Source organism: Pan troglodytes, chromosome 2 (assembly GCF_028858775.2).
Source record: "Pan troglodytes isolate AG18354 chromosome 2, NHGRI_mPanTro3-v2.0_pri, whole genome shotgun sequence".
Lineage (NCBI taxonomy): Eukaryota > Metazoa > Chordata > Mammalia > Primates > Hominidae > Pan > Pan troglodytes.
In genome coordinates this window covers 42,498,932-42,513,343 of record NC_086015.1, presented here as the reverse complement: position 1 = coordinate 42,513,343, position 14,412 = coordinate 42,498,932, and the positions used below count along the sequence as shown (strand labels likewise).

At 39.3% G+C, this 14,412-nt stretch overlaps 1 protein-coding gene across 2 annotated transcripts in view; it reads right to left on the bottom strand.

Annotated features, from left to right (window-relative positions):
* The window catches only part of EXOG (exo/endonuclease G), a 30,384-nt gene extending 16,556 nt beyond the window's left edge, over positions 1 to 13,828 (bottom strand). Inside the window, exons 1-5 of one of the 2 annotated variants that reach the window (XM_001171851.8) lie at positions 13,619 to 13,824; positions 12,362 to 12,511; positions 8,646 to 8,785; positions 6,451 to 6,527; positions 3,212 to 3,326 (exon numbers count right to left, since the gene is read on the bottom strand). In XM_001171851.8, coding sequence (XP_001171851.1) covers positions 3,212 to 3,326; positions 6,451 to 6,527; positions 8,646 to 8,785; positions 12,362 to 12,511; positions 13,619 to 13,781 — 645 coding nt within the window. In that variant the 5' untranslated portion in view covers positions 13,782 to 13,824. Of the gene's footprint in view, positions 1 to 3,211; positions 3,327 to 6,450; positions 6,528 to 8,645; positions 8,786 to 12,361; positions 12,512 to 13,618 lie in introns of both variants that reach the window. The other variant, XM_001171826.8, reaches the window with a different exon arrangement.
* Positions 13,829 to 14,412: the final 584 nt, after the last annotated feature.

Here is a 14,412-nt window from a genome sequence, read left to right as displayed (position 1 = left end):
CAGAATGTCTCTCAACTGGGGTATGCCTGATATTTTATCCTGCTCAGTGCATCACACCAGGAGTACAGCGTATCACTAAGTCCCATTACTAGCAATACTAAACTTGATCACTTGGGTAATGGGATGTTTCTTCACTGTAAAGTTATTTCTTACTTTGTGATTAATAAGTAATGTATGAGGAGATACTTTTAGATTATGTAAATACCCTATTCCTCATAAAACATTCACTCACTAGTTTTAGCTAGTGATGACTCTTGCCTGAATCAATTATGGTGATGTGTGCAAAATGATTTGTATAACTCTTTCATTCTTGCAAATTTATTAACTGACATTCTATGGTATGCAGAAGCTTTTCTTTACACCCTAGGTATTTACATATTTATTGAGTATGGATTCTTATTTAATTCAATAGGTTTATAATCCATTTTATTTTGATATTCAATAGCACCAGATACAGTAAGTGGGAGCTCCTTCAAGCTGATTCACATGTCCTTCTGACATATCCCCACCATTTGTCTGAGCACTTCCTTCGCTTTCTGATATATGATGTTCCATTTTGTACTCTCCCTGTACCACCCCTTAAATCAGTCATTTCTCTAAGTGCTGAGTCTTTTCAGGAGATGCTTTTTAGAAACCAATATCTGGGTCTCAAGATGTGTTCATTGCTAATGACATACCAATTCTTCTGGGCCTTTTCAGCAGAAAGAACTAGAAGATATATTTTTATCAGTTCTATTTTTAAAAATTATATCCAACTTAAGAAAAACAATACATTTTCCAATATGGCATTTGGGCAACACATATTTTACAGAAATAGCCACACAAAAATCTATATAGTGAAATGCTTGTAATTATTGGTTAATTTTTCCTTTTAAACATTGTACAAATTTTTGTTCTACTACACAGTAGGCTAGTGATATAAATTTTTCAATTTTATAAAAACAAAGCACAAATAAAACTGTAATTTAACCATTTAAAATATACAAGTCAAAGCTAGAAGAGCCTCTTTTCTGACATAAAATAAACAGGATTTAACAAAGACCAAGAATAATTAATATTTGAAAAATAATACAGAGGGCTTTAAGCCTTTTTTTCTCCTAAGACTATAAAATATACTAAAATTAAATTAGCAAGTTAATCAGAGGAGAGAAATTAATCTGAGAGGAGAGAAATTAAATGAATTAATTTTAAAATACTAATTCCTTTGACTTCCTTCACTCCCATATCTACTGGAATTTTCCAAGGGTGTACAAATCCTTGAAAACAACTACTCTATCATTTCCACTTAACAAAAAGAAGTAGTTGGGTCATAATTTTGTGTGGAAAAAGAGAAAGTGGGCTATTCATATGGACCTATACAAATCCTTGGATGCTTGGACATTACTGCACATCTGATCTAGACAGGCTGATAATAAGCAAGTCAAATGGACAGAATATACTCTAAAAGTTTTGTTTTTTGGGGGGGGGGTGGTTCCTCAATCTGTTCCTCAGGTTATTAAATTTTATCACAGACTTAAGTAATCATTTACCTAACCAGCATTTATTAAATATCTACTTTATTTCCAGAGCTGAGCTAGGTGTTCCCTCCCCTCCTCTTTGGCCTTATTAGCAAGTCCTTCAGTGCTTCTTTTTACTCACTCTACCACCTCTTCTGCTTCACTCCACCTGTTCCCTGCCCTCTGTAAGCCTCACAGTATAGTAAAACATTTCAGCCACCCTCTTGGCAGAATCCTCAGGATATTTCTGCATGATAAGATTAAATGTTACACTTTTTCTAAGAACACCTGCTCTTCAGGTATACCACTTTGTAAACTGCCAATATGAAAGGCTAGCTAAGAATTTCCCAGCAACATTAGATGTCTGAAGCTCTCACACCACTAATTACACTCTCCTATCTTTAATCTCTCTTTCAGTCTATAAAAGTGCTCACATATCTTGCATATTAAAAAAAAGAAGCTTCTAGAAGAAAAGCTTTTCTTCCCATTTATTCAACTCACTGTAGCACTGTAATCTGGTTGTTTTTATTTTATTTTTATTTTTTATTTTTTTGAGATGGAGTCTTGCTCTGTCACCCAGGCTGGAGTGCAGTGGTGTGATCTCGGCTCAGTGCAACCTCCGCCTCCTGGGTTCAAGCGATTCTTCTGCCTCAGACTCCCAAGTAGCTGGGACTACAGGCACACGCCACCACACCCAGATAATTTTTGTATTTTTAGCAGAGACGGGGTTTCACCATATTGGCCAGGCTGGTCTCGAACTCCTGACCTCGTGATCGCCTGCCTCGGCCTCCCAAAGTGCTGGGATTACAGGCATGAGCCACTGAGCCTGGTCTGCAATCTAGTTGTTATCCTGGAACTTCTCCCTCTTCCTCACTCAAACAAGTTATTTATTCATGGTTACTCTTTCCTGTGTTCCTCTATTATTCCTCACCCCAACTGCTTGTATGTCCTAACTCATCTCCTTGCCTCTAATCTCTTCTTCAAATGCTCCCTTTTCCCACCTATCTCTTTACACGCTGCTGCCAAAATACTCTTTATAAAACCCAAATATCATATTTCTCCCATGCTTAAAACAAATCTATGACTTCTTAGTGCCTAAAAATTAAAACCCAAGTCTTCATCATAGAATAGAAAGTCGCATATTATCTCACCCGTCCACCTGTTGTTATGGAACTCTTCATATCCCTTGAGCCACCCACACTGTTTTGTACCATAAGCTCCAATTTTTATGAATGATATATAAATCTCAAAACCCTGATGTTGACCACAAATGTCCTGTGCTCATCCTGCTCCATCCTCTGGAATCCTCAGGGTCCACTCCTGACTCTTATCTGTCAAGGTATAGCTCAATATCACTTCCTCTTTTAAGCGTTCCTGACTCATATGAGTAGAGCCCATCAGTCCTTTCACAAGACCACACTGTGTGTGTTTACCTCTATTACAGCATGTCACACTTTAATGTAATTAATTGTTAACATCTGTTTTCCACTCTAAGCCGTGAGTTCCTTGAAGTCAATAGTTGCTTTTATCCATCACTATATTCTCTATGCCTATCATTCCTAATAGGTGTTCAATAAATATTGTTGAATAAGTGAAATTAAAAAGTAGAATGCAAAATTTTTTTTGAATGATAAAAATAAAAATAAAAAGCAGAATGCAAAGTGAGATTATAATCTCATACAGATAACATAAACCTGACTATTAAACATCCTTACCTGGTAACTAACTATTTTCTTTCCATCGCCTCCAGTCTGAGGTAAGGTCAAAGGCCCAGATACCACCCAAACATCTTCAAACCTTTCTGTCAGCTCTCGACAGTACATTTCTATTCTGAAAAACAAATTAAAAAATGTATGATATTCTCACATATATACATGTAAGACAGCAGCAAATCATATCAATTCCTATGAAAGATACCAAGAAAAACTGCATTTGAGAAATTAAACAAGAACATGGCACAAAACATTATAAGCATATAAACAATTATTTTCCCAGTTTGCTTACTGCACAGAAAAAACTTAAAAATCACATACACTAACAAAACTATCTACATTTTTCTTTATGTGCACTCAGAGTACATTCTGGAATTCAAATTTCATGAACTTAAAACTTTTTTTATGCCATAGTTCCCAACCAGCTTTCAAGAATTATGTATCATTCCAACAAGATGATATACTTTATTTAACCATTCCTCTTGCAGGACAATTGGGCTTATGTTAACATTTCTTATATAATGCAACATTGTATCAATTCCTTAGGATAAATTTCAAGGACCAGAATTACTGAATGAATTTATTTTAAAGACTCGTCATCATATGTAAAACTAACATTTTTAATAGGGTTATATCAATTTACTCTAAAAGCTCCAAAATACAACACAGCAGTTTCACAACAATCTTTATAATGCTGGGATTTATCATTTAAAATCTGTTTTTGTCAACTTACCAGATAAAAATGGCAAGTATTTTTTTTTCTTTTTTTTAGATGGAGTCTCACTCTGTCACCCAGGCTGGAGTGCAATGGTGTGATCTCAGCTCACTGCAACCTCCGCCTCCCGGGTTCAAGTGATTCTCCTGCCTCAACCTCCCGAGTAGCTGGAATTACAGGTGCCCAAATGGCAAGTAGTTGTAATATGTACTTTCATATACATATGAAAGTATGTATATGACTGCAGTTGGAAGTTTTTTTTTTTTTTTTTTTTTTTTGAGACGGAGTCTCACTCACTATGTCACCCAGGCTCAGCTCACTGCAACCTCCATCTCCTGGGTTTAAGCGATTCTCCTGCCTCAGCCTCCCGAGTAGCTGGGATTTTAGGTGTGTGCCACCACACCCGGCTAATTTGTTTTTTATTTTTAGTAGACACACGGTTTTGCCACGTTGCCCAGACTGGTCTCCAACTCCTGACCTCAAGCGATCTGCCCACCTCGGCTTCCCAAAGTGCTGGCATTACAGGCATGAGCCACTGCGCCCCGCCCAGTTGGAAGAGATTTCTAAATGAGAGATAACAATGCATGTCCTCATCCTCAGTTTCTTATCTAAAAAGTAAAATCCAATTATTTTTATAGGCTGGTATAAGTGCAGTGGTGTTTACAACTAATTGTTCACAACCAGTTACATACTTCTTTGTTCCTTCTCTACTCCCACTGCTTCACTTGACTGGCCTTAAAAAATTTTTTTTAATTATTTTTAATAGGATGTATATATATGTCCAATTACAAGGTAAAGTTTTCCTCCCAGAAATTTATCTCTTGGGAAAAGAAAATGTTAAATGCTTCCACAGGTATGCAATCAGCAAATCCAGAATATGGAAAGGAAACTCTAGGACAAACATCCTAGATCTTCAACAGATAATCTGAATGGAGGAAAAAAAAAGAAAGGAAAATCTACAGATTAATAGGAACTAAAGAGATATATCAACCAAATTTTTGTGTCTATCTTGTTTGAATCCTGGTTCAAACCAACCAACAACAACAAAAAATTAAAGACAACCAGGAAAATTTGAACACTGACTATAAAATTGGTAATAAAGAATTATTGTTAAATTCTTTAAGGGCATTAATAATACTGTGGTTATATTTTAAAAGAATCCTTATCTTCTAAATATATATAACGAAACATTTATGGATAAAATATCTGCAATCTGCTAAAAATAATCTGAGTGGGGCAAAGTGAGGGTATGTAGATGAAACAAATGGCGCCATGACTGATAACTGCTGAAGTCTCTCATTGGTGCAGGGTGCTCTCTTCATTATTTTAAACCACAAAGTACTATATGGGGAAAAACACAATAGCCTGAAAGAACCTCAAACTGTTAGTTTTAGATGCATAAAGAAGCCACCTGACAGTGTCAGAAAAATGTAGAAGGCCCAGATTATTTTATAGTTAGGTTCTATCAAAAACTGGTTAATAGTGGCCGTGCGTGGTGGCTCATGCCTATAATCCCAGCACTTTGGGAGGCCAAGGTGGGCAAATCACGAGGTCAGGAGTTCAAGACTAGCCTGGCCAACATAGTGAAACCCCATGTCTACTAAAAATACAAAAATTAGCCGGGTGTGGTGGCGTGTGCCTATAATCCCAGCTACTCGGGAGGCTGAGGCAGGAGAATCGCTTGAACCCGGGAGGCGGAGGTTGTAGTGAGCCGAGACTGTGCCACTGCACACCAGCCCGGGCGACAGTGTGAGACTTTGTCTCAAAAAAACAAAAAACAAACAAAAAAACTGGTTAATAGTTACATTAAACTATACCCCAACTTTTTTTAAGTTCAGGAACTTTTTTTTTTTGAGATAGGGTCTTGCTCTGTTGTCCAGACTGGAGTGCAGTGGCACAATCACCACTCACTATAGCCTCAAACTCCTGGGCTCAAGTGATTCTCCCACCTCGGCCTCCTGAGTAGCTGGGATACAGGCATGGACCACCACACTTGGTTAATTTTTTAAATTTTTAGTAGAGACAAGGCTTCACTATGTCCCAGGCCAGTCTCAAACTTCTGGCCTCAAGCAATTCTCCTGCCTCGGCCTCTCCAAGTGCTGAGACTATAGACATGAACCACTGACCCTGGCCTAAAGCTCAGGAGCTCTTGAAATACAAAACTGTTTTTTTAAAAAAAGCTAAGAAATATTGGAATACAAGAGAAAATAATAGTGTTCACTGAACACACTCAAAAAAGATGCTGCCTCAATTATTAAGATTATTATTTTGAGTCATTTCTTTCAAAACTTGACTTTTGAACAGTGGCAAACATGATCAAAAAGGCAGGCTACGTTTTGAAGTCTGATCTTCTGTAGAAGACTGTACTCCCAAAACACAGCAAAGAAAACTGGCCCAAAGTACTTACCTTCAGAGGCTTAGCTTTTGAAAAACAAAGACAGAAACAGCTAATAGGCACATCAGTACATTCTCCTGTCACTTCATTTATCTTCCATAGCATCATGTTTTTAAAACTCTCATCCCTCACCTGTTCCAATATCCAGAATTATTATCAAAATCCTGAGGCACAATGTTAGAAAGGTAAAAGGTTTCAGCCATGGCTTTCTGTAAAGAAAGAAACATAGTAACTTGCACTGAAATGCTTTCCCCTTTAAAAGATATTTTATTAAAAAGACACAGAAAAACACTTTCTTATTTAAACATTAGTGCTAGGCAATTATTGACTACTTGTTTCAATAAATGAAAGCCATAATTATTCCAGAACAGAAAGCTCTTATAATAATTATTCAAAATGAGGACTATAAAGTAAGTAGTCAGGTAGGCTTATCAATTATAAAATCCAAATCTATAACGTGAATTCTAAGAACTAAATATTTCCAACACAAAGCTTAAGGGCAAATTCTGGTTTTAAGCCTCTGGCAAAGAGTTTCTCAATAGAGATCAATTTTCACAAAAGTTATTTTAGTACAGTACAAACATACTAGTTCAAAAGTGGCAGAGAAAACGTCCTTGTTCTTCTGAATATCTGGCCACTATGTGTTCATTCACTTCACATTTTTCACCCAAATATACAAGGCTCTACCTCACTGTAATTTCCTCACTGATCTATACTAACTGCCAATGCTACAAGTACCTTCTCTTCAAGCAGTCGCTCTCAATCTTGGGTGCACATTGGAATAATCTAGGGAGCTTTAAAAATATTGATATTGATGCCTGGGTCTCATCCCTGAGAGTTTCCAGTTTTGTAAGTATGAGGTTCAGGTCTGGGCATCAGGATTGCGAAAACCTCTCCAGGTGATTATAATGAGTGTCCAAGGTTGAGAATTACTATCTTAATGACATAATCACCAATAGTTCACGTAACAAATGTCAATATCATGAAAGACACTCCTCCCACTTTTTGGCAGGGAAATCATTCCAGATTAAAGAAGACTAAAGAAATATGATAACTAAATGTAATGTGTGATTCATGATTGAATACTGAATCAAAAAAGCTATAAAGATCATAATTAGGACCATGTGGGAAAGCTGACTATACACTGTATTTTAGATAATATTACTGCACAAATATATAAAAATGTATTAGTATACACTTCTTGGTGTGATACTTGTATTTATATATATTCATATATATAAACATCCTCATCTTAGATGATGCATACTCCTGAGCAATCCATTTAGAAATAAAACATGTCTGCAACTTTGTCAATGGTTGCAGAATTTACATATGTATATGTAAAGTAAATGTATCAATGTTTGTTGTACTATTTTTTCACCTTTTCTATAAATTTCTACAAATTAAAAAAATTTTTCAAAATAAATTAGCCAGGCATGATGAAACATGACTATAGTCCTAGTTAGTCGGGAAGCTGAGGAAAGAGGACCGTATAAGCCTAGGAGTTCAAGACTACAGTAAGCTATGATTCCACCACTGTACTCCAGCCTGGGCATCAAAGCGAGACTCTGTCTCTAATAACTAATTAAAAATAAGTGAGTGGCTGAGCACAGTGGCTCACGCCTGTAATCCCCGCACTTTGGGAGGCCGAGGCAGGTGGATCACCTGAGGTCAGGAGTTTGAGACCAGCCTGGCCAACGTGGTGAAACCCCATCTCTACTAAAAATACAAAACACCTGGGTGTGGTGGCGGGAACCTGCAATCCCAGCTACTTGGGAGGCTGAGGCAGGAGAATCACTTGAACCCGGGAGGCGGAGGTTACAGTGAGCCAAGATCGTGCCATTGTACTCCAGCCTGGGTGACACAGAGAGACTCCGTCTCAAAAAATAAATAAACAAACAAACAAAAATTAGCTGAGCATGGTGATGCACCCCTGTAATCCCAGCCACTCAAGAGGCTGAGGCACAGGAATTGCTTGAACCTGGGAGGCAGAGGTTGCAGTGCGCCGAGATCAAGCCACTGTGCTCCGACCTGGGCAACAGAGTGAGTGAGACTCCGTCTCAAAAAAATAAATAAATAAAAGTGAGTAGCTTCAGCTCCCAGTGGCTTTCTAGTTCCCTTCACATAGCACTTAGTTTTCCTCATTCAACCTGTTTAAAAATGTCTCGGTTTGTGATTGAAAGAAGAGACATAAAGTCAAGAAGAAAAATAAGAGTATGGAAATTCTCAAGTTTTAAGGTTTGGCTCCTAGGTTTTTAAATCTCTAATTCCTGTTGTATGCATAACATCAGCCCCATATTCCCATCCCTCCCCCAAAGTATGCCTACACTTGAAAATTTGTTATTTCCTGCTGGAGCCATGTGTCCTCGTGACCACCCACTTCCAACATAATCTTCATTGAAGGCACTGAAGGTTGGAGGGATATTGGGATCAGGCTTAAATTTACAATGCTTTCTGTCTGCATCACCTGAAGAAAAACACACAAAATGGATATGTTATCAGTAGACAAATGTCCCTCAAGATTCTCTAAGCAAGGCAAGCTGGTTGCTACTGGCTGGTGTCTCTCCAAGCAGCTAGTGTTAGGGACTGCATGCATGTCTCAAGTTCCTGGGATAGTTCAGATACTTCATCTGAATTTAGAAAGTACTAGTCTAGGAAAGAATGCTTTTCATACAGTGTAGCTATCTCATATAATTTTGACTCTGGCCTTTCCAGTTAAAGAAAAACTCCTCTGAATAGTATTTTAAGTAAAAACAATCACCAATCAAAACACTAAACTATATAAAAAGCTTGGCTACTAAATAAACTCTTGTTTTTTAAAAAAGACTCCCATGTATTGTATTTTGTACGATTGTATTTGACAAGTTTATGTGTACTGAAATAATGGATATATATAGACACAAAACAATTTGTTCTAGGCAGGCACAGCCTTGGGGAGAGGAGTGTCTCTGATATCTTGCTTACTGCCTCTTGAACCATGACAAAATAAACATTTAAGTTATGAGCTCCACCCAGAAATTTCTAAAACAGAATATCTGGGTACCACATAGGAGAGAAGAAATCTCAGATTTTATTTATTTTCTGACACCTCCAGAATGGTTTGTCACAGAGAACATTAGCAAATCCTAACACTACCTATTGCACTATCGTGAGGTGAGACTTTCTTAAACTACAAAAGTTATGACAACAAATGAAACATACTCAGACTGTTATTCAAAGAAGTGTAAAATGGAGAACAATGAAGTCACTGATTCCAAGGTGATTTCATTCAGCCAAGAAAAATTTAGTATCAGATCCCAAAGTTTACAGTGAAGTATCATATATGTAGCTTTTTAGAATCACTTTATAAAGAATAATACAGAAAAATTTATCATTAGTAAATTTCTAAGTGTCATTACCATTGGAATCACTTCCTTCTACAGCTAGTTATCTTTGGCTGGTGCTTACTGCCCTGGAAAAGCAATTTGTAGGAATTTCCAAAGACCTAAAAAGATACCTTCCTTGAGAAAAGATATAAATTTACTGCTGTAAGGTGTCTAGCAGTATTCCCAGTGGAGAACCATATTAAACCATGCTCAGGGATTAAGGTTCCCTGATCTCCTCTCGATGCACAGATTTGGGGTGTAAGTCTGCATGATAGCCAGTTTTTGACTTTACCTTCTCTGGAACAAACTTTTTATCTTCCTTTTGACCTTTCTCCGTTCAGTGCCAAGACAACCTTCCATGTAGTCCCTAAGAGTGGGCAGGGAAGTTAGTTCTAGTTCACTCTTCCCTGAGGATGTAGCCCTTTGGAGTTCCAGGGTAACACAGGAAGGGTCTCCTACACTGCAAGACCTACAGGACAACCTACCTTGGGTGAGCCTTAGGTCTTTCCTTCAATCCTCCTCACCCAATAATGCTGTGAATTCAAAGGCAAATGTGGTTTTGGTTTGCCAAGACTGCGCTTACCTCTTTGGATTCTCGCTTTCTCCCACCAACACTAGCCTAGCAATTCTCCACTATGCTGCTGGCTCTTCATTTTTCTTAAGCCATTTTTTAAAAGATATACTTTTAGTTGGGCATAGTGGCACATACCTGTAATCCCAGCTACTCACAAGGCTGAGGCAGGAGGGTCACTTGAACCCAGAAATTCAAGACCAGCCTAGGCAACATAGCAAAAATCCATCTCAAAAAAAAGGTTAAAAAATATACAGATATACACTTTTTATATACTAACATTTTCTGTTTTCAGCAGGAAGATTCTATCTGAATAACTCAGTCCATCATTACTGAAAACAGAAGACCTTTTACATTAAAATCAAGTAAAACACAGGTACATTGCTCCCAATTTTCAAATAATATTAATTGGCTCTATTTTATTGCCTCAAAAGTACACAGCTCACAAGACTTATTATACAATATAAAATGCCCAGGTTTTCTTATATGCTTGATAAAGTTTTCACTTACATCAGTTTCTGTCTAACAGCAAGTACATTCCAAGCCTCCTGTTATTCTGCTGGTTGCTGTGCACTCTAGAATGGCACACACTAACTTTAATATCAGCATTTTAATATGCATAGCCATAGCACACATTTTAAAGCAAAGGAGAATATGTGGAACACACAGCAAATTAAAAAGCAAATAACAAAAGGGAACAAAACAACTGTGACAAAAGGTAATATCCTTAATAAATAAAAGAACTTTTACAAATAAATTCAAAAGAGAATACCCCAACTGAAATAGGTAAAGAATAACTTACCAAAAAAGACTAATTCACAGCATGTTAACCCTCACTGATAATCAATAAACACAAGTAAAATGAGCATTAAATTGGTAAAGCTCAGTAATGCTCACCATGGGTGAAGGTTGAGAGAGAGAAGAAACAATGATGCTAGGAGTGTAAACTTGAAGAATCTACCTAGAAACCAATTTGACATTAATTAACAAGATCTGGTAATTCTACAGGACCCTATCAAGACATAAGGACACATGAATAAACTGACACACCTGCTTACTTCTCCAGCATCATTTCACATCACCTTCCCCCTCATTCATCTACCGGCACTCTTTTAGTTCCCTAAAAGAACAAAACTCCTCTCCACATTGGGGGCCTCCGAAGATGCAAGTGTTCCTTTCTTCCTAGAATGCTCTTCTCCACATCCCATGGCACATTCAACCCCTTGCCTAAGTAATTTCCGTTCACTCTTCAGTCCACTTTTCCAGAGAAGCCTTACTAATCAAAATCAGGTTCTTGTGTTATAATCTCTCATCACACTTTTTTTTTTTTTGAGACACAGTCTCCCTCTGTTGCCTAAGCTGGAGTGTGGTGCTGCGATCTTGGCTCACTGCAACCCCCACCTCCTGGGCTCAAGAGATCCTCCCATCTCAGTCCCCCAAGTAGCTGGAACCACAGAGGTGCACCACCACGCCCAGCTAATTTTTGTATTTTTTGTAGAAACGAGGTTTTGCCATGTTGGCCAGGCTCATCTCAAACTCCTGAGCTCAAACGCCTCAGCCTCCCAAAGTACTGGGATTACAGGTGTGAGCCACCACGCCCAGCCTCTCATCAAACTTTTTACTGTTCCTTAATTATACTACACTAACTTGCAATCACTTCCTTTGGAAAAATTATTGTAATTATACATCTAAAATTATTTGTTTGATGGGTCAACCCACTCTCCCAACTCAAAGTGTCATTGGGGTAGAGATCCTCTACTCTGGTCACACATAGGTCCCCAAGGGTTACCACAGTGCCAGACACATAGCAGGCACATAAATATTTGTTAAGGTAAAATTGAATGGTGCTCATTGCTGTAATATTTATGACAGAGCCTCCCAACTAGTGTGTCAAGATATGGGTATTTTCAGCCCTGAGACAGCTGGAAAGGGTCTGGCTTTCTGGCTGCCAGGCAGGGTTGATTTAACCAGTAAGTTATATAAATATAATTTTCTACATGTGCTATGATATGAAAAAGGTTGAGAATATTAATAATCATCCCTGTTTTAAATTTGGAGACATCTTTCATAAATACTGTTACTTCAGTTTTTTTATCCAACCACCTACCCATTATCTTGCTTTTGGAAATATGTTCAAGAACCCATCTAGGCACCCGCTTTGCCTGATCATAAGACAAAGCGTGATTAGTGTAACACCTTGTCTCTGTTCCAGTTAAAGGGAATCCAAATTGTTCCAAGACAGCCTTTTCTGCAGATCCTAAAAACGAAAAAAAAAAAAAAAAAAAAGGGGGGGGCAGAGACAAAAAAAACACGCACACACAATTAGTGGCTCTTAATAATGAAAGATTATAAGGAAAAGGAGAGCGGTGTGATTTACAAAGGACTGGCTCAGAAGTCTAATCAACCAGAAAATCTCATTTTTGCAATTACTTATGAGATGAAGAAAACAGACAGTAGGCAAAGTACTGATTTGCCTATAATCAGTGAATAAAATGCAGCTACTGCATTAACTTTTGAATAAAGACTTGATCTTATTAGTCTTTCACATCAAATTTCCAAATCATCTCTGAAGCACTGATATGTGTGCTGTTGCAAGATGACAGTAAAACTGGTACTGTTTTTCCTAGTGGGAGAAACCAAGCACACATTCAACAGTGAGTCAGTTTCGAGATAATCCTCCCCGATGCCTTCTCAAATCCTCAACCCCCCAAGGGGGTAGTTCTCTTGCTAGATGCCAAGTATCCAAAGGAGCAAGTTAAATTAGCACATCCGCAAAGTACAAGAAATGAGCTCGTGTAAATTTTTTTTTTTTTTGTCAAATATAAGGTACCCATTGCAACATGAGTTTTTATACACTTTGGAGGGATAGCAGGTATTCTTCAACTGAACAATGACGAAAGAAGGGCAGTTAACTAATCTACTAAAATTATGTATTAATTTATTCCTTCATTCATACTTACTGAATGCCAATTATGTACCAGGTACTGTGCTGGTTAGATGATGGAGACCAAAACAGACATAGTCTCAAGTCTTATGGAGCTAACAATCTTAGTAGAGAACACAGACATTAAAACATAGATATCGCGATGAGTAACTGGGAGGAAGAAAGTCGGGCGGGGGTGGGGGGGTGGTTCTGTGCAGAAAACGAAGATGCCCGGGGAAAGGAAGGACATGAGGGAAGCTGGCGAGACGCGAGGTGGGGAAGGGAGGCCGAGCCGGGAGAATAAAGGTCAGAAACCAAGGGCCAGGCTAGGGGCCCAGCAAACGGTGAAGGCTGTCCGTCAAGGACTGCCATTCACACTCCAGGTAGGAGTCGGAGCCCGAAACCTGGGCCAGGGAAGGGAGGACGGGCCCACAGACTTACCATCCGGCTGCTTCCCTGTCAACGCTCCCTCAGCGCCCTGACTCCGGAAGAACTGCAGGGCCGCGAGCCCAGCTCCCGCAGCGCCCACTACAGCCCCAGCCACGAAACCGCTCAGAAAACGACGGGAACCCCGGAGGCGGGAAGCGATACTCTTGATAGCCATTTTGCCCGAGGTACCGGCCTTTTACCACGGCGCATGCGCGCGCATGCCGTCCCCCGCCATCCCCCCCGTCACCCCACGCCTCACCGCCCGCCAAGCTGAGGGCCTCGCACGCCCCCTGGTGACAAGCCGGGATGCCTAGCGCATCCCCGCTTCATCCCTGGTCCACTGGACGGGGCGATGGATGGGGAATATGATGTCTAGAGGGCTTAGTGGTATGCTATATATAGTCTTGAGAAAAAAATGCCTTTAGTCCCATTTAATAGGTGAGTAAACACTTGCACATGGTTACACTAAGGTCTCCAGAGCCGATATTCCAACTCAGGTCTATTTATTTATTTAGCGACAGGGTCTCTGTTACCCAGGCTGCAGTACGGTGGAATGATCATAGCTTACTGCGATCTCGAACTCGTGGGCTCAAGCGATCCTCCTGCCTCAGCCTCCTGAGTAGCTGGGACTACAGGCACGTGCCACATTGCCCGGCTAAATTTTTGGCGGGAGTGGGGGAGCGGTAAAGAAGGGGGTCTCCTTATGTTGCCCAGGCTGGTATCCAACTTCTGGCCTCAAGCAATCTTCCCGCCTCGGCCTCCCAAAGTGCTGTAAGTCCAGGTGTGTGTCACTGTCCCCAACCTTC